The sequence below is a fragment of the Hirsutella rhossiliensis genome, assembly GCF_020360975.1.
Source record: "Hirsutella rhossiliensis strain HR02 chromosome Unknown scaffold00003, whole genome shotgun sequence".
NCBI lineage: Eukaryota > Fungi > Ascomycota > Sordariomycetes > Hypocreales > Ophiocordycipitaceae > Hirsutella > Hirsutella rhossiliensis.
Genome location: NW_025408669.1, coordinates 838323 through 859281, shown reverse-complemented (window position 1 = coordinate 859281; position 20959 = coordinate 838323). Strand labels below are relative to the sequence as shown.

At 59.2% G+C, this 20959-nt stretch overlaps 9 protein-coding genes across 9 annotated transcripts; 6 read left to right on the top strand and 3 right to left on the bottom strand.

Moving 5' to 3' along the window:
• Window positions 1–2144: 2144 nt before the first annotated feature.
• HRG_02807 (putative siderophore iron transporter mirb protein) lies at window positions 2145–2846 on the bottom strand (the record flags this gene model as incomplete). The annotated part of the gene is made up of 3 exons (XM_044861278.1): window positions 2145–2320; window positions 2382–2583; window positions 2640–2846. The coding sequence occupies 3 exons, from the start codon at window positions 2844–2846 to the stop codon at window positions 2145–2147; spliced, it is 585 nt and encodes a 194-aa protein (XP_044722304.1).
• Window positions 2847–2907: 61 nt separating this feature from the next.
• HRG_02806 (uncharacterized protein) lies at window positions 2908–4074 on the bottom strand (the record flags this gene model as incomplete). The annotated part of the gene is made up of 6 exons (XM_044861277.1): window positions 2908–2976; window positions 3024–3055; window positions 3115–3214; window positions 3442–3453; window positions 3571–3841; window positions 3929–4074. 6 exons carry the CDS (start codon window positions 4072–4074, stop codon window positions 2908–2910), a joined length of 630 nt encoding a protein of 209 aa, XP_044722303.1.
• Window positions 4075–4814: 740 nt separating this feature from the next.
• HRG_02805 (enoyl-CoA hydratase/isomerase domain-containing protein) lies at window positions 4815–5687 on the bottom strand (the record flags this gene model as incomplete). Its single annotated transcript, XM_044861276.1, has 1 exon — window positions 4815–5687. One exon carries the CDS (start codon window positions 5685–5687, stop codon window positions 4815–4817), a length of 873 nt encoding a protein of 290 aa, XP_044722302.1.
• A 593-nt stretch (window positions 5688–6280) lies between these two features.
• HRG_02804 (ABC transporter transmembrane domain-containing protein) lies at window positions 6281–7679 on the top strand (the record flags this gene model as incomplete). The annotated part of the gene is made up of 4 exons (XM_044861275.1): window positions 6281–6397; window positions 6660–7403; window positions 7454–7598; window positions 7660–7679. The coding sequence occupies 4 exons, from the start codon at window positions 6281–6283 to the stop codon at window positions 7677–7679; spliced, it is 1026 nt and encodes a 341-aa protein (XP_044722301.1).
• A 63-nt stretch (window positions 7680–7742) lies between these two features.
• HRG_02803 (ABC transporter transmembrane domain-containing protein) lies at window positions 7743–10093 on the top strand (the record flags this gene model as incomplete). Its single annotated transcript, XM_044861274.1, has 5 exons — window positions 7743–7887; window positions 8168–8421; window positions 8496–8744; window positions 9248–9647; window positions 9957–10093. The coding sequence occupies 5 exons, from the start codon at window positions 7743–7745 to the stop codon at window positions 10091–10093; spliced, it is 1185 nt and encodes a 394-aa protein (XP_044722300.1).
• Window positions 10094–10972: 879 nt separating this feature from the next.
• On the top strand, window positions 10973–12610 carry HRG_02802 (phosphopantetheine attachment site domain-containing protein; the record flags this gene model as incomplete). Its single annotated transcript, XM_044861273.1, has 3 exons — window positions 10973–10989; window positions 11056–11585; window positions 11982–12610. 3 exons carry the CDS (start codon window positions 10973–10975, stop codon window positions 12608–12610), a joined length of 1176 nt encoding a protein of 391 aa, XP_044722299.1.
• Window positions 12611–12946: 336 nt separating this feature from the next.
• HRG_02801 (major facilitator superfamily domain-containing protein) lies at window positions 12947–14500 on the top strand (the record flags this gene model as incomplete). Its single annotated transcript, XM_044861272.1, has 2 exons — window positions 12947–13219; window positions 13286–14500. 2 exons carry the CDS (start codon window positions 12947–12949, stop codon window positions 14498–14500), a joined length of 1488 nt encoding a protein of 495 aa, XP_044722298.1.
• Window positions 14501–15218: 718 nt separating this feature from the next.
• On the top strand, window positions 15219–15760 carry HRG_02800 (uncharacterized protein; the record flags this gene model as incomplete). The annotated part of the gene is made up of 3 exons (XM_044861271.1): window positions 15219–15346; window positions 15532–15588; window positions 15652–15760. 3 exons carry the CDS (start codon window positions 15219–15221, stop codon window positions 15758–15760), a joined length of 294 nt encoding a protein of 97 aa, XP_044722297.1.
• Window positions 15761–18536: 2776 nt separating this feature from the next.
• On the top strand, window positions 18537–20731 carry HRG_02799 (AMP-binding enzyme domain-containing protein; the record flags this gene model as incomplete). The annotated part of the gene is made up of 2 exons (XM_044861270.1): window positions 18537–18543; window positions 18750–20731. 2 exons carry the CDS (start codon window positions 18537–18539, stop codon window positions 20729–20731), a joined length of 1989 nt encoding a protein of 662 aa, XP_044722296.1.
• Between the last annotated feature and the right edge of the window lie 228 nt (window positions 20732–20959).

Below are 20959 nucleotides of genomic sequence, written 5' to 3'. Positions count from 1 at the left end.
TCAGGAACGTTTCGTAGTGTCGGCGGCGCATCCAGTATATAGAGCCTGAAACCAGCAAGCACATGCACGCCATGGCCTGTAAATACACACCGTCAGCAAGACGAGGCGATCTAAGTGAGCTGCTCACGCGGGCTTGTCGTACAATGACCCCCGCGGTCCAATACCACTCATCAAACTGTAAGAAGAGATAGCTTCTGCCACCCTCTGAAGATGCAGCATTAGCTATTTGAGCTCCATTAAACGACGTTAAGAGGCCTATGGTTTCGCCAAGACGGCAACAAGCGTGACCTACCCCGAAGAACAATGACCAGGTACCCAATGGAATGTATAGCGGCTTCCATGGTGCTTATTCGAGCACCCCAGCGGTGAAAGTTGCTATATATTCCGTAGTCCCAACCCGTCAGCCGTATAGCAACGTTGTTCCGCATGCCAAATAGCCATATAACAGGAAAGTTGGCAAGGGCCACAACTCCTGTCCGGTCGGACACATAGCGAAGCAGCTGGTCTGTGACATTATCAAAGCTTTAATTGGATTAGAGAGGTATTTTGCGGCCGGGAGATACGGCGAAGGACAGTTAGGCAACCCACTAGAAGTTTTGCGAGGTGATTTTATAACCATTGACAACGAAGAAGACATTGATAGTAAAAAACACTGCTATTATAAGTGATTGGATGCGAGGGGGAATTGTGGACTACCAGACGCTCCGGGAACAACTATATCTAAAGGTCGCGGGAAGAAGAATATGGCGCTTGACCCATGGCCGGGGGCCATTGGAGATTTTCGTAGAACCCAGGCTATGTTGCAAGCCGCGCGAATAGTAGAACGCCAGGTATATCCTATTGAAAATTCCAAGCGCAACGACGAGCACCCAAAATGTTGTCGTGGCAAGACTAGGTGTTGAGAGTAAGTCAGTAGCATTCTATCATGTCGTGGTAAGAGGTAAGACTAGCAAAAAGACTTGCCCGCATAAGAAGTGATGTTTTCGGGCATACGACCAAGCCTCCTAGAGATGAATGAGTGAAATCTGGTCCCTATGTATGTATAACTTGCCCACGACCCGTGGAGTGTGCCTACCAAAGTCTCAAGCCAAGCCGTAAAGAACTCTAATAAGGGGAGGACGACTTCGCAGAGGGGCTTGTCGGGACCGAGTGAGTCGTTTCGGTCGACTCTTCGAATTCGTTTAATATTATTAGGCTTTAAGTCGGCGACTATAGAGAAGGGCGGGATAGAACCATCGAGCGTCTCTTGGCATGTCGCGTTGAGCTCTCGTAGGGCCAGGCGGCGAGACTGTGTCCCACAGTTAAGATCGAGACACAGGTACGTCGACGATAGAGCAAAGCGGCTTCGACATAACTATACAAAGGCCGAGTCTGCGGGGCTTGAGTCGTTAAAGCGCAGCGACTAAAGACAGTTGTGGCAACTTTGCGCGCACAACAACCCCCAAGGCTCGGCGGTCGACGCAGAGGCCGAAGCAAGAAGGAATATAAGGGTACGCTTTGGTCGCAGAGGGAGGTGGCCCATTGCGGCGACAGATAAAGCGGCAGGCGGGCCCGGCGTGACTTGGATCTGGGTGGGATGGAAGTTTTCCCCTTTAGTGGTGGGTGGTTGGCAAGCTTTCACTTTCAATCCAGGACGTTGACCGACCTATCTGATCTGATTGATAATGAGACCCGCATATGCGTGCGTAAGAGGATCGTACGAGGCTCCGCCAAGAGGGTGGCCGTCAAGGGGTGTGTTAATATTCCAGGCACCCCCTCGATGTGGGATCTCCCAGCATGATGTGGATCCCCTGAATGGACGAGTCATGGATGGCAGCAGGGACGGGTACGAGCAGGTTTCCGCGGCCGCGGAGCTGGCAACACAAGAAGCGAGACGTCCTACTGACGTCCTCGTGGAGGTCCACTCGAACGAGATCGTTTGTAGGACAGACTCATCACGGTCTCGGCTGACGCATGAGATAAGAGTACCATGCAATAGTCAGACTCGAAATGATGAGCCCCAAGCGCGTCAATAAGAATAAGCTACCGGATCACTGGCTCTGGGGGCATCAAATAAAACAGAGAGAGGAGAGCCGGCTCAAGTCGATTTAGTTGCGCTACATATATTCAGTTGTCAGAGTTTGTCCACAGTACATCTTCAAAGCCTAAAGTACCATTCCCTTAACCCATTGAATCTTCTTGACGTTAATGTCCTTAATCATCATCATGAAAACCAGTGCCAGCACCATGATGGAAGTATCGGCAATGAGCATCAGTCTCTGCGTGGACGCGTAGGCGGATATAATGCTGTCTCGCACGTCAGAGCCGATAGGGTAGCTAACTGCACCTCCAGGCTGCTATAAGTGTCACTCCACTGATCTTGAACGCTCGCCGGCAGCGACTCTTGAGCGAGTTGGTCCAGATGGCGCCCGAGATGCTGTTGCCGATAGGCACCCCAATGTAGCAAAACAGACCGAGCAGGGCCAGGACGGCGGCCTCGTCGTCGTGGAGACAGGCTGCCATGGCGGCGACTTGCTCGCCGATGATAATGACTCCGCCGCCCAGGGCAATGAATATCTGGCATATGACGACATAGCCCAGGCTCTAGCTGGGCTGGCGAAACTGAAACATCAGTCGACGCCGAGGATGTATAGCGGCACTCCCCACATGAGCACCCACTTGTACCGGCCGGGGATCAGGCAGCCGACGATCAAGAGCTCGACGCCCGAGACAACGTCGAAGATGCTCGAGATATAGCCGACCGAGGTGATGGAGATATTGTATACCACCTGCAGGTACGAGGTGAAGTAGACGTTCCAGCAGTAATAGGTAACCTGGTAGGTGAAGCTGAGGCAGCAGGCTCCCATGACGCTGCGAGACTTAAGGAGTGACCAGGGAACAAAAGGGTGTGCGCGCGCCGTTCTTTTCTCAGAGGCCAAAGGCAATGAGAAGGAAGAAGCCGATGACGAGCATGGCGATGATGTATCCGGTCCCCCACTGGTCTTGGGACGAGGAGGTGAGGGTGAAGGGGAGCAGGAAAGCACAAAGCCAGCGCAGAGGAGAAAGACGCCAACGACTATAATCAAGCGTCGGGTCAGATACGTGCCAGAAAGTTGAAAGGTACAGCTAGCTTACCGTCAAACTCGACCACGTAGTGCTGGATGCTTTGGGACAGGGCACGGTCGCTCTTAGGCTTTGACAAGAAATCCTTCTGCTTGGCCTTGCGCTTGCCCAGCTGCATCAAGACGACCATGGGCGCCGAGACGGCGGGCACGACGATTGCCCAGGCGCCAAAGGCCCATCGTCAGTTGTCAGCTCAGATGGTCTCTGCCGCCTTGGCCCGCCAAAAGCAGTGATCATGAATGGCGACGGGGTGAGGGCAAACGCGAGACCCCTGCTCCGCAGCGACGAGGTGTCCGACGTGACGGCGTCGATGGAGAAGATCATGCCGGTGAAGCCTACTGAGTAGAACACCTGGACGTCCTTTCTAGCGATTAGCGGCACTGGCCATGAATGGACGCGGCGGGCGTTGAAGGTAGAGACGGTGTCGAGTAGCACAACATGATCCAGACGAGACGACTGAGGACTTACGTAGGCCGCCGCATAGAGCTCAAACGTGTTGCACGCGGCCATGAACACCATCCCCAACGTCGCGAGCGCCGCCATGGCGGAGAAGCCGGCGGTGCGATCCCATAGGCTCAGGATCTTGGCCAGGGGTATGTAGGTGGCGCCGGTCATGACACTCGTCACGACGCCAATGACGGGCAACAGCGAGTGCTTCTGAAGACCGCTGAGCACAAAGGGGCTGAGGTTGGCGGTGGGTAACGACCGGAGCGCGCTGCTAAAGTAGAGAAGCCACATGCTGAGGCCCAGTTAGTGCTTGGCCTGTGGTTTGTCATGGAGAGTGTCTGAATGCCGCCGGACGAGCATCACATTCGACCAGGCTTACCAGATGTAGACTATTATCAGCGACGACCTCGACCACGACAGAGTCATGGACTCGGCGATACGCGCCTCTTCTTGCGCATTCTGGTCGACTGCGCTCTCGGCCTCGAGTTGCTGGGCTTCGAGGCTCGGGTGCCTATCCCGAGGCATCGTGGACTATTCGTCAACTTGGTCCGCCATAGTCAGGGGTATTGACTATCAATGGCTTCGACAAGGGCGGCTGGAGGGTTTTTAGTCAAGCACCGAAGGCGTGGATGGACGGGGGTGGGTTTCAACATGGGGTCTGAAAGAAATAGAAAGAAATCGATGCTAAGCTTCTAGAGCCCGAACCGTGGGCGTCGCTCTCTGTACCGCGTCAGATCTCGCAGCTGCAGATGATCAGATCGCCCATCCATACATGAGCCTCAGTCTTCCCGGAGCTATTGCCGCACCCGGTATTAACATGGATCGATTCTGTCTCGACCTCGATGGACTGCAGGGTTGGGCAGCCGGGTCATCCATCGGCCAACCGTGTTCCACTGGAGCATTTGCGGTATGCACGGCAGCATGGAGTCGGACTCGTGGGGAGGACGATTCCTTGAATGACTGTACAGTATATGCCCATTCAGGTCTATATACACCGCGGGATAGAAGAGCCCCCTGGGTTCTGCATGGGAGCACTCTGCAGTGCACATTAACGTCTACGCGAAATACTCGTTGATCATACATCATACCTTCAAAATACCCTGTTATAGCATCCTAGCCGTGAATGTGTCAAGTCTTTGGGACTATGATACTATGGCTGCTGATGAACATGCGAGATGGAGGTCCAATCACACTGGCTGGGTAGTCGAGGACAAGTAAAAGATGCGCCTACACTTGTCTTTTCTATGGCCATGTAGCCCGGCTGATCACAACTTACTATCTACCCACCGAGGAGCCCTCTTCTCCACAAAAGCCCTGACACCCTCGTGGAGGTTGCTGCAGCCGTTCAACCTCACGTCCCACGTCTCGCTCAGCAGGCGAGTCGCGTTCTCCGCGCTGCCGTGCTCCCACCCGGCAATGATGCTCGCGCGGCTTATGACGACGCTGTCTGGGCTGTTGCCGGCAATGGCCGCGGCATATTCCATGGCCGCTCTGACAACGGGGCGCTCGAGCACGGGACAGTCTTGCGCGGCGGCGTCCTCGGTGACGGCGTTGATCAGCCCCCATTCCCTGGCCTCTGCCGCTGTAATGGTTCTCCCCGTGAGAGCCAGCTCCATGGCCCGGGGCCGCCCGATCGTCCTGGCCAGCCTCGGCAGGGAGCCCGCGTTGGCGACGACTCCACGCTTGACCTCGGGAAGGGCGAAGCTCGCGCTCTGGGCGGCGACGACGAGATCCAGATTGGCCAGCATCTCCAGCCCGCCGCCATAGGCCAGCCCGTTGACAGCAGCGATGACTGGTTTCTTGCCGTGGCGACGGGACAGGGCGCCGAAGCCGGACGGTGGGTTCATGGGGCGCTGAAGGAGGCGGCCGGCGGCCCGATGGGCGTTGAGCTGATTCCATTCGTCGAGGTCCATGCCGGCGCAAAACGCTCGACCGGCGCCGGTGACGACGGCGCAACGGAGAGACGGCTCGCCGTCAAACCAGGCAAAGAAGGACTCGAGCTCGTACTGCGCCGCGCTGGTCATGGCGTTGAGCTTTGCGGGCCGATTGAAGACGACGAGCACGATGTGCGGCGCTGGGAAGGAGACGGCGCCGTACGTCTGCGTCGGGGGCTGCTGCTTGAAGGCGTGATGGGCCATGGTTCTGATGCAGCCAGCGACTTCCGACGAAGCGTCAAGGTGCTGGTCTCTTGTTGACAAGAACCGAATTAGTCGGTCAACTGATGGATGTCTGATGGTTTCGATCGACCGATGATGGTCCCTGGAGCGCCAGCATCAAGTCCTGTAGTCGGCCCTGGCGGCTTGAGGGCAAGGGTTGCCGTGTTGGCATGTGTTCAATGATGTGCATATCCCGAACAGCCATTTCCGTGCGTGAATTCTCGAAAACTTGAACGGAAACTCTCTCCCGGCAGAGATGGAGCACAGTGCGAGCAGCTTCGTGGGTCGGCGCGTCTTTGCTATCGGCTCAGGGCCGCGGTGCTAGCTGTGCTAGCCGCTTTTGGAAGTAGCCGGCGCACGTGCCTCTGTGCTAATGCACGCTATTGCCGTATAAGGCTCCGCAATCTAATCAATCAAATCTAATCAGATCCGACGTCGGACGTCGTCCACCACTGCACATCAACGACGTGGATCAGCTGGATACATGCGCAGCCCACAAGCAGCGATGTAGATTGCGGCGTCGGCTGAATCCTCGGCCGTAGGTTCAAACATTGGGGGGATACACTGTGTCGCGCATGGCGACCGAGATTCACCGCAGCACCGTCAAGACGTGCTGCGGGCCGGCCTCGTACCCTTCGAAGCTCGTCCCCACCAGATCCCAGCATGTCTTGGGCGCGAGGGTCTTGAAGAGGGTAATGATGACTGCAGCTGCTGTGCTGGGCACCCAACGCCGCCTCAGATCCGCCCCCGACTCGCAGACCGGACAGGAGTCTCAACCAGAGCGTCAGAGCGCGTGCCGCAGCCATAGCAGACTCAGCGCCGTTAGAACACCGGCCGCGATGCATTGACGGATCCCAGATTCTGTCCAAGGTGGGTGTCTTGCTCTCTGGTCCAGCTTGTTGCTGGCGCTCGAGCAACATGAATCAGCGCTGACCAGCTGTCTCAACATCACAGCTCAAGAAGCTCCTCGGATACTTTGCCATCTACGTCCGGGAAAAGCCTACCAGGCTCGACATTGCTCCTCTCGTCATCGGCATCATCACCGCCATCGCCTCCGGCGTCCCCTTTCTGCTGCTAGGAATCTTGTTTGGCCAGCTCATCGATGACTCCAACGACCGTACATGCGAAGCCGTTGCCTCGTCTCGGGGTCTTAACCCGGTGATCCAAGATTCGTACCAGGCCACCGTGAATGGCAAGATCCTCTACATTGTCTATCTCGCCATCGTCCAGTTCGTCCTCATCTACGTCGACCTCGTCTGCTGGTCCCTTGGCGGCGCCAGGCTCGCCCAGCGTCTGCGGGAGCAGTATCTTCGCAGCTTGCTGCAGCAGGAGCCGTCTTTCTTCGACCACCTTCCCGCCGGCGAAGTCGCCTCTCGGCCCAGCGGCGACATCCAGACGATCCGCGCGGGCACCTCGGACAAGGTCGGCATCTGTCTCTCCAGCCTCGCCTTCTTCTTGACTTCGTACACGGTCGCCTTTGTCAAGAACTCGAAGCTCGCCGGCATCCTCATCTTGCTGGTGCCGGCCTACTTTTTCATGTCGCCCGTGGGCGGCTGGTTCATCGAGACATACTCGTCGCGCGCGTCCGACCGCTTTGCGGCGTCCTCCTCCATCGCCCCCGAGTCCCTATCCAACGTTCCCGTCGTTCACTCATTCGGCGCAAATAAAGGCTTGAAACCAGCTTCTCAGCATATCTGCGTAAGGCCAGAATCGAGGGCCTCAAGACGGCCGTTTCCCACGGCATCCAGGCCGGCCTCATGTACTTTATTGCCTATGGAGCCAACGCCCTCGCCTTCTGGCAAGGGAGTCGCATGATTGCCGATGCTGTGGAGAGAAACGGTCAGGGGGCGACGGTGGGCTCCATCTTTACCGTCATCTGCATTCTCGTCGACGGTGAGTAGAGCCTAAACAGCGGCATAACATACATAGGCCGCGGCTAACACGCAACCGACAGCGACGCTCATCCTCAACTAGGTTGCTCCCTTTGTGAACATCTGTGCCGCGGCATCTGCATCATTTGCAAAGCTGAAGCGAGACATGAACCACAGGTCCGCCATCAACGGGTCCACAGACACGGGACTCAGGCTCCCTCCCAGCACGGCCGGCCATTTTGAGCTCGAAACGTTTCCCTCTATTACACTTCTCGGCCAGAGCAGCCCGTACTTCAGGACGTGTCTTTGGAGTGCCTGGCCGGGAAGATGACGGCGATTGTTGGATTATCAGGAAGTGGCAAGTCCACCATTGCCAACCTGGTGCTTCGGCTATACGATCCAACCGAAGGCTCGGTTCTGCTGGATAGCCATGACCTCTGCTAACTCAATACACGCCAGGTCCTGGGCCCAGTCGGCATGGTTCAGCAAGAAGCAACTCTGCTAGATCGGTCCATTCTCGAAGATATCGCTCATGGACTGGCCAACTCGACGTCGCCAGAGCACGGGCGCGCTAACACGACGTATTGCTAGGGCCTCAGCATTCTGCCGTCGCCGCCGCGGCCCGAGAGGGGCGAGACGTGTCCGAGGCTGCCCAGGAACAGGGACCGACAGTGGTGGAGATTGTCGACATGGTCGAGAAGGCGGCGGCTCTTGCAGACGCCACGCGCTTCATTCACAACTTGCCCGAGGGCCTGGGCACTATTGTCGGGGCCAGCGGGACGCGGCTCAGCGGCGGCCAGAGACAACGCATCGCCATTGCCCGAGGGCTCGTCAAGGATCCCAAAGTTCGGATGCCTCGGCGTCGCTGGACTCGAAGAGCGAGGGCGAGATTCTCGCGGCCTTAGAGCGTTGCTTAGAGGGCAGAACCGTCATCTCGGTGGCCCATCGTCTATCCACCATCAAAAAGGCAGGCAAGATCATCGTCATGAGCGACGGCCGGGTCGCGGAGCAAGGCACATATAGTGAGCTCATGGAAAAGCACGGCACGTACTCTGGTTTTGTCGAGCTTCAAAACCGAAACACTCGTTCCGCGGGCCAAATAGTTCACGACGGCGCCTCGATCTGCCTCGTGAAGCGGCGCCAGCGAGTGATGCGGTCGAGAAGAGCGGTAACAGCAAGGAGCTCGTCTCCATTAGTGAGACTGAGAAGAGTCATGATGAGCCCTCGACGCGTCGGTCTTCCAAGGACACAGCCGAAGCGCCCACCGACAAGCCCGTTTGGTTCCTAATAAATTCCTTCGTCTCTTTCATCCGTCCATATGCCCTGATCACTCTCCTGGCTCTTGCGGGCGTGAGCATCGTCGGCGGCGCGTGCTCGGTCGAGGCGGTCATCTTCGGCAACACCATCAGCAGCCTGACGCCGTGCCAGTCCCCTGACTATATCCGGTCCCGCGGTAGCTTCTTCGGGCTCATGTTCTTTTTACTCGCCGTCGTCGAGTTCTTTGCTAATATAATAAGCTAGGTCGGCTTTAGCTGGGTCTCGGAGCGGGCTATATACGCCGTCCGCGTCCTCCTGTTTCGCTCTCCCTTCGAGCAGGACGTATAGTGCCATCATTCCAAGGGCCGCACTCTAGCGGGTCTGCTCGGATGCATCACAAACGGCGGCACTTAGGTTGCTGGCCTAAGCGGGTCCGTCATCGGCACCGTCTTGTCCATCTACACCAACCTCGTCGCGGCCATTGTCCTGACGTTTGTCGTGGCCTGGAAGATTGCCATTCTATGCCTGGCCATTATGCCGCTCCTTCTAGGAGTCGGCATTACGCAGCTGCGCACCCTGGCCAAGTTTAAGGAGAAGCACGAGCATGCCTTTACTAAGTCCGTCGGCATTAGCGTCGAGGCCGTCGACTCCATTAAGACCGTCGCCGCGCTGTCGCTCGAGGACGCAATCTTAGCAGAGTACCGCCGCACGCTCGACAGGCCGCGCCGCGAGGCGATGGCAATCAGCTTCTACGCCAGTCTCTGGCTGGCACTGCAGTATCTTATCGGCAACCTAACCTTTGGGCTGGCGTTTGGTGGGGCTCGAAGCAGATCTTTAGTGGCCTCTACACCTAGACGCAGTTTATCATCGTCGTCTTTTCGCTACTGGTCATTCCACAGCTATAGAACCAGATGTTCTCGCTCGCTCCTAAGCTAACTAACGCTTGGGCTGCCGTAGCGAGAGTTAGAAGCATCATAGAAATTGGATCGTCGGGCCCTGGCCGGGCGTTGTCGCCTCCCAGCATAGGGGACGTCGAGGCTGCCGCAAAGACCAAGTCTGCGTCGCCTCACGCACAAGGCGGCATCGACTTGGATCTTCGCGAGGTTCACTTCTCGTCATCCAGCTGCGAGAGGAGTCGGCCCAGACATCCAGTATCAAGCTTCAGTGGGCGACGACCTTCCGCTCTTCCGCGCACAGGACGCCGCGCTCGAGGCGCTGCACTTTAGCACGTACCCCTTGATGCTCGCGTGTTCTCTCTAAAAGAGCGGCTTCCGCGTCGCGGCGAGCTTCGATTCACGCCTCGTCAGCCCGCCGCAGATGCAGCGGGTGCTGTCGCAGCTCGAGTGCGCCGTGTCTCGGCTAAGCGAGGATGTCAAGCAGCCGCTCAGCCACATCTCATGCTTAGGTCGCGGCGAACTCCAAGAGCTATAGAGGATAAATAAGACGGCGCCGGTTTCGCCCGACCGACTGTCGAGCCTTTTGGTCCAAGGAGACGAGCACCCTACCATCCGCTATGTGCCGTGGGTTGTACATCCTGCAAACACCGGTCTCCTCATGCCCATAGGGATTGTTAGCGAGCTTCTCCTCGAGTATATAGGCGAAGCTGCAGATCTGGATGCTCCGGAGTGGCTCTAGCGAGGCTCCGACGGGGTACTCGGACGTCATAGGAAGCTCTAACGCATAGGTGACTTAGTTAAATACGTAGATAACATAACACTGATATTTATGGGACGCAAGGACGGCCTAGCGAGCGTCGACGGCCACTTTATCAACCTCGTCATGACTAATATCGAACTCAAGCGACTGCTCCTAGACAACGTGGATGCTGCCAGTCAACTTATCCGTCTAAACAGCTCGACCAGTTAGGCCTCGATGGTCGTCACCTTTCTTTAGGAAAGCTATATTTAAGGAGAGCGGATCCTTGAGCTAGGGTTCGACGCCGAGAGCTCACCCTTGCCTCTATGCTCCACTATATCCACGCCGCTCGCCAGGGCCAAGGTCGGTCTCGATAAGGCGTTGGCTAAAGTCTTACCTCTATATATAATTCCCACCGTATATATACCCGTCGCCAAGGAAATAGCCCTCGGCGAGCATGTATATGTCGGCTCTCTCGACGGCATCAACATAGCGGAACATGTTATGGCCGAGCTAGTGACGTAGTTCTATAAGGCCTTTGCGAGTCTCGGTCCAAAACTCGATTCATTCGATCCGTTGCACATAAGTGCGAGTGAACGCACACTCCGCTGCCTCTGGGCTAGCTTCCTAGTAGTGCAAGAGGAAGAGCTGGCCTTAGACGACAACTTCTTCCGGCTAGGGGGCGACTCTATCATGGCCATGCGGACGGTATCGGCGCTGCGTTTGGCTGGCTATGGCTTATCTGTGGCGGACATTCTTCGCTACATGCAGTTGTGGAGCATTTCCGGCGCAATGGTCGATGTTCCTCCGGAGGCGGAGCAGTTGCCTAAAGCCTACGCCTCCTTTTCGCTGTTGGACTCTGTCGATGTCGACAACTTTATCTCTGCCAACGTTTGTCTCCCCTTCGCGGACGCAAGCTGGGCCATTCAAGACGTCCTGCCCGTCACGGATCCGCAGGAACGCGATGTCATGGCGACCGTCTTTGCGCTTAGGAGCGCGGTCCAGTATAACATGCTGTACGTGGACAAGTCGATCGAGACGTCGCGACTGCTTGAGAGCTTCCAGCACCTGGTCGACAAGCACCCGATCCTGCGAACCGTCTTCGTCCAACACAATGGTCGAATCCTATAAGCCGTGCTAAAGCACCTGAACAACCCCTGTCTCGGGGTATAGAACCGACGAGCCCGTAGATTCGTACTGCAGGGAACTCGCCGCGCGAGACATTGAAGTCGACTCTTCGTTCCGCTTCGGAGCCTGGTTCCTTTATTTATTTGTTATCTACGGCTAGAAGGACGAGCATTGATGATTCTCAAATCTTATGCGCAGTATGACGGCGCTTCGTTCCCCGAGTTCTTTTGGCAGCTCGAGCTGCGATATCGCGGCATAGACACGCCCTCATCAGCTCCCTTTACCAGTTACATCCAGCCCTTGGCCAACTCGGGAATCCAAAACATCCAGTACTGGTGCCGCGTGCTTTAAGGCTCTTCGCCGACCGAGATTGCGCCCCCCGCAGATCCGAAGAGCAAGTCGTCCTTTATCACCAAGCCCATCGACGTGTCCGGGCGCCCTCTAGACATCACGCTCGCGACCTTCCTCACGGCCAGCTGGGCCAAGGTGGTGGCGCAGCTACACAACGTCTCCGACGTGATCTTTGCCGGCATCGTCTCTGGCCGTAGTGTCGAAGTCGCGGGCATATACGGTAACATAAGGACTTGTTACCGGTACATGCCAGTCCGGGTCGTTTTCGAGCCCGGCTGGACGGCTGGACAGCTTCTATATCACGTACGCGATCAGTATCTCGATGGCAGTCGGCACGCGACCCTGGGGTTCCGGGAACTGCTGCAAGAGTGCGCCACCGGCTGGCCATCGATAGCGTCCTTCTTCCCCTCGTTTGTAAACCACGTCGACAAGGGATACTTTGACGCGATTTCGTTTGCCGGCTCCCGCTGCCGCGTCGACTACACCACTCCTCCCCCCGAGCCGTCGACTCCGCCGCGCGCCGTGTCGTTTGTCGAGGCTGGGAAGACGTGCGTCGGCATCGAGGCTGACGAAGCCCGCCGAAAGTTCTGGGAGGCGAGGTTGGGCGAGTTGGTCAGCGCCAAGGAGGGGTTTGTCGAGCATCCGCAGGCCATGGCTTTGTGATGGCGATTCTTGCCAGTCAGAATCGCCGTCGACGGCCACCAAACCTCTTTATCAAGGTTGATAGTGTCCGGGCAGAAAGGGGCTGGCATCACCTAGGTTTGTCGTTCACGTATAGCCGGGAGTCTTTCTTGGGTCAGCTTCCCGTTGTACTTACAAGATTGAAATGACCTTTTGCTGTCGCCTGCGTCACTCATTAATCGCGCGCTGGGGTCAGCGTAGATGTCCCCTCATGTCCCGACTGAAGCCGTGTAAGCACAAGTTCTCGCCCCCTCACCACGCGGTCGCAACTCTTCAGATCAGTGTACACCACCCGATCCCGGCTTCATCTCCACGACAATGTTTGCGTCCGACAAAGATCCCGGGACAATGACGGGCGAGAAGGTCGCTACGATCGCGCCTCGGACGGACAATCCAACAGCCTCGGACGCAGTCATTGACCCCGAGGCCGAGCGCCGACTCCTCATGAAGCTGGATCTCATCATATACCCTCCCTTCTTCGTCATGTACACAATGTCTTTCCTGGACCGCATCAACATTGGCAATGCGCGGATCCAGGGCATGCTCGCGGACCTGGACCTATACGGCAACCGCTTCAACATTGCTCTCTTTGTAAGTAAACGGGAGCCTTGATAGAGCCTCGCGTGTACAGCTTTGGGCGTGCACTCACGTCCCCAGGTCTACTTCATCCCGTACATCATTCTCGAGATACCCTCCAACATGTTCATCAGGAAGATGCGGCCGTCTCTCTACCTCTCGTCCCTCATGTTCATCTGGGGCATCGTCAACATGTGCATGGGCTTCGTCCGCTCGTACGGCGCCCTCGTCACCCTGCGCTTCCTCCTCGGCGTCTTCGAGGCCGGCGTGCTGCCGGGCATCATCTACGTCACCTCCGTGTACTACAAGCGTCACGAGTATCAGAGGCGCCTGTCCTTTTTCTTCAGCAGCACCGTCGTCGCCGGCGCCTTTGGCGGCCTCCTTGCCTACGCCATCACGCGACTCGGCGGGGCGCACGGCGTCGCCGCCTGGCGCTGGATCTTCATCGTCGAGGGTGCCGCGACCTCCGGGCTGGCCCTGGCTGCCGCGTTCCTCATCGTCGACTGGCCGGAGCAGACGAGGTATCTCGACGCCGGGGAAAAGGAACTGCTCCGCCGCCGACTCGCGGCCGACGTGGACGACTCGTGCCGCATGGACACACTGACCAGGTTTTCGTTCAAGCTCATTGTGCGCGACTACAAGATTTGGCTGGGCGCCGTCACTTACATGGGCGTCGGCCTGGCTGGGTACTCGGGTGCTTTCTTCTTGCCCACCATCCTCGTCGAGTTCGAGTGGAAGGCCGAGGAGGCTCAGGTACGCACAATCCCCGTCTACGTCTTCGCGGGCGGCATGATGCTGCTTGACGCCTGGGCCTCGGACAAGCTCAAGCACCGGCTGGGCTTCATCCTCGCCGGCGCATCCATGGCACTCGTTGGCTTCGGCATGCTCCTGGCCCAGGGCGGCAAGTCTCGCGACTACAAGTTTGCGGCCGTCTTCCTCGTCTTCGGCGGCTCCTACATGGTCACTCCGATGGCCCTGGGCTGGCTCCAGAACAACCTGTCGGGCCACTGGAAGCGCTCGTTTGGCTCTTCGGCGCAGGTGACGCTCGGCAACTTGTCGGGCATCATCGGAAGCAACATCTTCCTGGAGCGTGAGAGGCCCAGCTACGCGACTGGGTACGGCGTTGCGGCCGCCGCCATGTTCTTGGGCGCCCTCTCGGCGCTTGCCATGTTTGTGCTCATGCGGCGGGAGAACAGGAAGAGGGCAGCGGGCGAGCGCGATGACAGGCTCGATCTGCCCGAGGAAAAGCGCGACAACCTGGGAGACTGGCATCCAAGCTTCCGCTTTACTCTGTAGCGACCACGACTCCGTTCTTTGACAGAGTTGCGGTCCTCCGACTGCGGCAGGACAGTAATGCCCAGGTCTAGCTGATACAACGAGGAGATACATGTGTTCAAGTGGCTGGCTCGCCAACACGATGTGAGCGTAAATATCCTTACCATTCGTTTAAGTTTACGGGACACGGGGACTGAGGCCCTCCCTGTAGTTTCAAATCCAGAGTTGCTATCCATACAGCCGTCCTTCGTACTGACAGCCAAGTACATAAGAATGTAGGGATTTTTCTCAAACCAGGGCGATATATTGGACGTTGGGCGTGAGCCCACAGCTCAGACATGATAATCGAGAGCGAACGTCCTGCGAGGGCCAGAATGAGCTGGCGGAAACACGCCTCCCCCTTTCTGCACCCGAGTCCAACGCAGCCGAGCCCCTTGCCCGATACTCTCAAAAGGATCCCGGGAAAAAGATGGTTAGTACCTACCGTAGGGCTAGTCCAATGGCCGAGTGCTGCGGAGAAGACGGACAAGACAGTAGTAGCTAAAAAATAAGCTTAAAGCTCGCATCGAGCGGGAACCCAGGGGCTGGGTGGCGCCCGTGATGACACGATGACGCCTCGGTGAAGCTTGGGGTCGCTGACTTTGAGCCTCAGCTGTCACGCGCATCAGTTCCGAGATCGCCGCGGCAGCCTCGACATTCAGCCTCTCGTTCACCTCTTCCCGCTTCTCACTCAGCCAAGATGCTCGTCACCAAGGCTCTCGCTCTGGCCTTTGCCGCCCTCGTCACGGCCGCGCCCCCCCAACCCGGCTTCAAGGGCGACAAGTTCATGGTGAGCCTCAACTCCGGCTCGTCCAGCACTGCCATCGCGTTCTGTTGCCTAATCGAAATTTGTTCCTAGGGGACCATCTTCCGCGAGAGGCACTTTCATGGACCCTACCAGACAGTCACTCATGAGAACCGCTGCTTTGACCTCAGCATGATGCGAGTTTCCCCTCCCGGCTCCTCGTTTCGCCCCCCTCGTCAACCTTCTAATGCTCACAATTCACACACAGCGGCTTCAAAGTACGCTCCGTCGAGGTCGATAACCGCGGCCAGTGCAGCCTGTATCGGTACGTGGCACTCCTCCTTTCTCGACTCCCTCGAAAACTCCGGATGCTTATGTGCCTCCCCAGGGGCGAGCAATGCGACGGCGACGAGAGGTTATTTACCCAGAGCGAGATGCACATGGACGACAACCAGTGGCGGTCTGTTAACTGCACCCGCGGACGCCGCCAGGAATAGAGGGCGATATCTCGACATGCACCTTGTCACAGATTGGCATTGAGGAAGTGATGCCCGAGCAGCGAGTTAGCGAAGCAGTCGCTTCGGGGATGATGGCAAGACTTGCTCGCGTGGGTCGAGGACATGGATCTCCGTCTGTCACGGTCAACATTTCTTCCGTCTTGAATAGTCCTCACAAATAGACCTTGGTCCCCTTTTTGCACCCAGCTCTACTGTACCTGCGTGCGGAAACGTCTTGTGTGGTGCTCGGCGCATGGTCGACTTCTAGCCAGTCTCCAGTCCTTGACACTGCGACTTGTGATGCAGCTATGCGTTGGACAAGGGAAATTCCGGATGGGTGAGTCTTGGCATCGACAGGAGCACGCCAGTGTTCTCCCCTCCTCTTATCCAGAGGCCTTGGATCCCAATAGAGTCCCGGCAGCAGCGCTGGCTTTTGAGCTTGTCGTTGACTCTCCTGCATGCGTGTAGTAGACGAGGACCGTAACACTCGCCCGTCGGGTCATCTGCCGCTGCATTACACAAGAAATGAGACAGAGTCTGCGCACAAGAGATGGCCGTCGATGCCATGTGTTTGAAGAAAGCAGTACTGCTAGACAAGTTCCGCACCGGGAGAGGAGCGTCGTACGCTTTGAAGAAGCCGGGTACGAGGAGGGCGTCCACCTGCTGTCTTCTGCGAGCTTCACGCCGAGAGGAGGCCCGGGCTGGGTGCGCCAGAGTGGATGGCTCCAATATCATCTCCCGTCTTGTCGGACGTCGTGGCATGCGTGTCAAACACGTCCTTTTCGCACCTGCTACGCAGATTCGTTGCTACAAGGTGAGATGCCGAGCGCCGACGGCCAGCTCCCTGTCTGTGTCCGGCAAATGAATGTCTCGCCTTATCGTCATCGCCTCCTGTCTCACCAACCAGCAAACTCGATGACACGGGACCATGTGAGTCAGTCCCGACGCCCGTTTGCACCAACCTCTCACCGTAATAGCCAGCCAGGCTTCCAGCAAAATATGCCCCTTTTCACTTTCAAAATGGCAAAGGGGGGGGTTAGCAAAACACCGAAAATGGGCCTAGCATGCCATAGGATGCCTTTGCTTGACTCTCGTGGCTGCTGCTGTTGAGAAAGGGGGCATCTGCTTCCTCAGTTTGCAGGCGACGGCAAGGGGTTTGTTTTTTCTTCTCTGCCGCTACCCGGGCCAGTAGCTACATCTTGGCACCGCCCGACAGACACGCGGCAGCAGGAGCTTATTCGCAGCAGCAAGCGCAATAACAAAACCTATACCGAGGAAGTGCGCAGGCTCTCCCCGCAGATCCATCTCCAGACGGGGCTTGGGGGAGGGGAGGCGGAACCGGCGGGTCGGGGCAACAAAAATAGGGAAGGGGGGGGAAGATGACCGAGACACGGCCGCCGAGCCGAGGCATCTCCATTCCTCACCCTTGACAGGCTGCTCTCGCTTGTTCGTTTTCTGTGCGTGGCCGTGCCGCCGCCCGGCGCCCACGTGCCGAGGTGCGGAGCCCCCCTCCCTTGATGATGACGCCGCGTCGCCGCCGTTTGATGGGCGGTCAAGATTGCATTGCGTGGTCGAGAGTTGAGAGCCAAGGATGGTGCTGGTGAGAGAGAGGTCCGACTTGCCCAGCCCCATGGCCATCAGCCGGACGTCTGAACCCCCGGCTCCAGCGTTCAAACCGGCCCACGGCCCTCTCGACACGAACCGGGCTTTGCTTCCGCCGTTGAAACTCGAGGGTCCGCGCCCCGTCTTGGCCTAGGCCATCGTCGTCACTCCCCCCTCCCCTCCCCTCTCCCTCCCCCGTCCCCCTGTCCACTTATATGCTGCAAGGACGCGGAGCCGGTGCAGCCAAGTCGGCGCTCCTGGCAACTGTCGTCAACTGTCGTCACTGTTTCATCTCGCTCGACCTTGACGAACCCTCTTTTTCTCTCCTCGCAACAGCATCGAGGCGAAAGAAAGAGGGCGAAATTCCTGATCCGCTCTCCTCAACGGGGGTCGTCGAGGACCAGAAACAAAAGACTGGGCCCCCCTGCATGGCACGCAGCCGGGTCCCACGCCGCGGCAACACGATTGTTGCGCGTCGACAAGGCACGTCCTGGGCAGACGAGGACCCTGGAGCGTCCTCGGTCCCGCCCCCGTCGCATTTGACCCGATCCCGCCGGCCCTCCTCCCCCCGGTCCGTCTTTTTCGTCCTCCTCTTCTTCCTCTGCAATTCCAACCCTCCTTTTGTCTTCACTCTCGGACCTTGTCACAGCCGTCTCGCCGCCTAGCCTCTGCGCACCCGCGTCCCGCAATCCCGAGAGACCCCCGCTCCGACTTGGCCCTGGGCCTCGAGCTGCCCGCCTCGGCGCCTCCCGGAGCCCGCTGCACCCAAGGCCCCCGTGTCCCCCCGTCTCTCGTCCGGCAACAAACCTCGACCACCTCGGCTCGAAGCCCCAGCACTCACCCCTCTCTCCTCCTCACACCGTCTGCTCACCAGTCAGTCCAGCCTCCAGCTGCCGAATCCGCCTCCGGTCACGCAAGGCCGACGACGGGTCACCGCCGGCGCTCGACCATCCCCGGTTGCACGAGTCCCCACGTCATATTCAACGGCGCCGTCACCGCCGGCAAGCAGCATTTGAGTATAGACTTGTATACACCCATCTATATATACCGCCGCCGCATGTGTACACCATACTCGGCGTATGAGGTGGATTTCGGCGTCAACGGGCGTACATGTATGAAGCCATACGCGGCTCCCACGTACACTCGCCTCGGTTGACCCTCTTCTTCCATCACCATGCCCGGTACGTCGAGTATCCTGTTGCGTCGTCGCCTGTTCCGTCGTCGTCACTCTGCCATTGCGTGTCGTGCCTCGAGCGCCACCATCTCGAACATGGCATACATAGCCTCGATCGAGTCGACTTCACCATGCTCGACGTCCTCACTCATAAACAGCAGCATAAACAACAACACACGTAAGAAAAGCAGAGCCAGCTAACAAAGCCCCCAGTCCCCCTCGCCCTCGCCGCCCCCGCCGCCGCCGCAACGCTGGCCTACCTCAACGCCCGCACCTCCTTCTGGTACGACCGCCTCCTGCTCGCCGCCGCCGCAAAGGCCGCCTTTCGCCTCTTCACCCGCCAGCGTCGCGGCCGCCTCAACCTCTTCTACGTGCTCGAGGAGCGCGCCGCCGCCTCGCCCGCCCAGGACCTGCTCCGCTTCGAGGGCCGCCGCCTGTCCTACGCAGACGTCTACGACCGCGTGCTGCGCTGCGGCGCCTGGATGCGCGAGCGCCTCGGCGTCGGGCCCGGCGACGTCGTGGCCATGGTCATGGTCAACTCGGATGCCTTCATCGTCGTCTGGTGGGCGCTCTGGAGCATCGGCGCGAGGCCCGCCTTCATCAACCATAACCTCGTCGGCCAGCCGCTCGCACACTGCATCGCCGCCGCCGACGCCCGTGTCTGCATCGCCGACCCGGCCATGGCCCCGGCGCTCGAGGCCGACGACGTCCGCTCCGCCCTCGCCGCCGCCAAGGAACCATCGTCGTCCCGATCCGGCCCCGGCCCCGGCCCCGGCCCCGGCCTCGGCCTCGACGTCGTCGTCCTCACCCCCGAACTCGAAGCCGAGGCCCTCGCCCACGCCCCCGAGCGCGCCCCCGACGCAGACCGCCACGCCGACGACCTCTCCGCCATGGCCATGCTCATCTACACGTCGGGGACCACGGGCCTCCCGAAGCCCGCCGTCGTCTCCTGGGCCAAGTGCATCGTCGGCGGCACGGTCCCCGAGGTTCTCATGGCCCGCGGCGGCCCGGACGACGTCATGTACACGGCCATGCCGCTCTACCACTCGGCCGCCGCCGTCCTGTCCTTTTGCGCCACGGTCCAGGCCGGCGCCACCCAGGCCCTGGGCCGCCGCTTCTCGGCGCGCTCCTTCTGGGACGACGTGCGCGACTCGGGCGCCACCTCGATCCAGTACGTCGGCGAGACGCTGCGCTACCTGCTCGCCGCGCCGCCCGCCGGCCTCGACCCGGCCACGGGCGAGGACCTGGACCGGCGCCACGGCGTGCGCGTCGCCTTTGGCAACGGGCTGCGGCCCGACATCTGGAACGAGTTCAAGCAGCGCTTCGGCGTCGACACCGTCGTCGAGTTCTACGCCGCCACCGAGGGCCCCTTTGCCACCTGGAACGTCAGCCGCAACGACCTGACGGCCGGCGCCATCGGCCGCAACGGCTGGCTCTACAACGCCCTGCAGCGGCTGCAGGTCGCCCTCGTCGACGTCGACTGGCAGACCGACGCGCCCCGCCGCGACCCGGCCACGGGCTTCTGCGTCCGCGTCCGCCCCGGCCAGCCCGGCGAGATGCTGTGCCGCCTGCCCGCCGACGACCTCGAGCGCCGCTTCCAGGGCTACTACCGCGACCCGGCCGCCACCCGCGCCAAGGTCCTGCGCGGCGTCTTCAGCCCCGGCGACGCCTGGTTCCGCACCGGCGACGTCACCCGCTGGGACGCCGACGGCCGCGTCTTCTTCTCCGACCGCATCGGCGACACCTTTCGCTGGAAGTCGGAGAACGTCTCCACCGCCGAGGTCAGCCACGCCCTCGGCCTGCACCCGGCCATCCGCGAGGCAAACGTCTACGGCGTCGCCCTGCCCCATCACGACGGCCGCGCCGGTTGCGCCGCCGTCTGCTTCGACCGGAACCCCCCGGGCGCCGACACCCTGCGCTCCCTCGCCGCCCACGTGCGGGCCTCGCTCCCCAAGTACGCCCGCCCGCTCTTCCTGCGCCTCGTCCCGGAGGTTGGCGCCGCCGCCCAGACCACCGGCACCAACAAGCAGCAGAAGCACCTGCTCCGCGAGGCCGGCGTGCGGCCCGAGCCGAGCCCCTGTCCGGGACGCCATGACTCGGCCAGCAGCGACATGTACTGGCTCAACGGGGACTCGTACGTTCCCTTTGGCGACGACGACTGGCGCGCCCTGCAGGCGGGGAGAGTGAAGCTGTAACGGCCAACGGGGCCCTGATGATGGTCATGGCCATGACGAGACGACAGCCCGTTGCAGATGGATTTGGCCGCGCCTCTTTGTGTATCGCTGGACCACATCTTGTTGCTTTCCCTGCTTTGTATACATCTCAACGTCGAGCAAGCCGTCATATACAATAACAACACACGAACATAGCCACTTACATGTATCTCATTTTTGTCAAGTTGATGTTGACACTGAGTTGGGCAC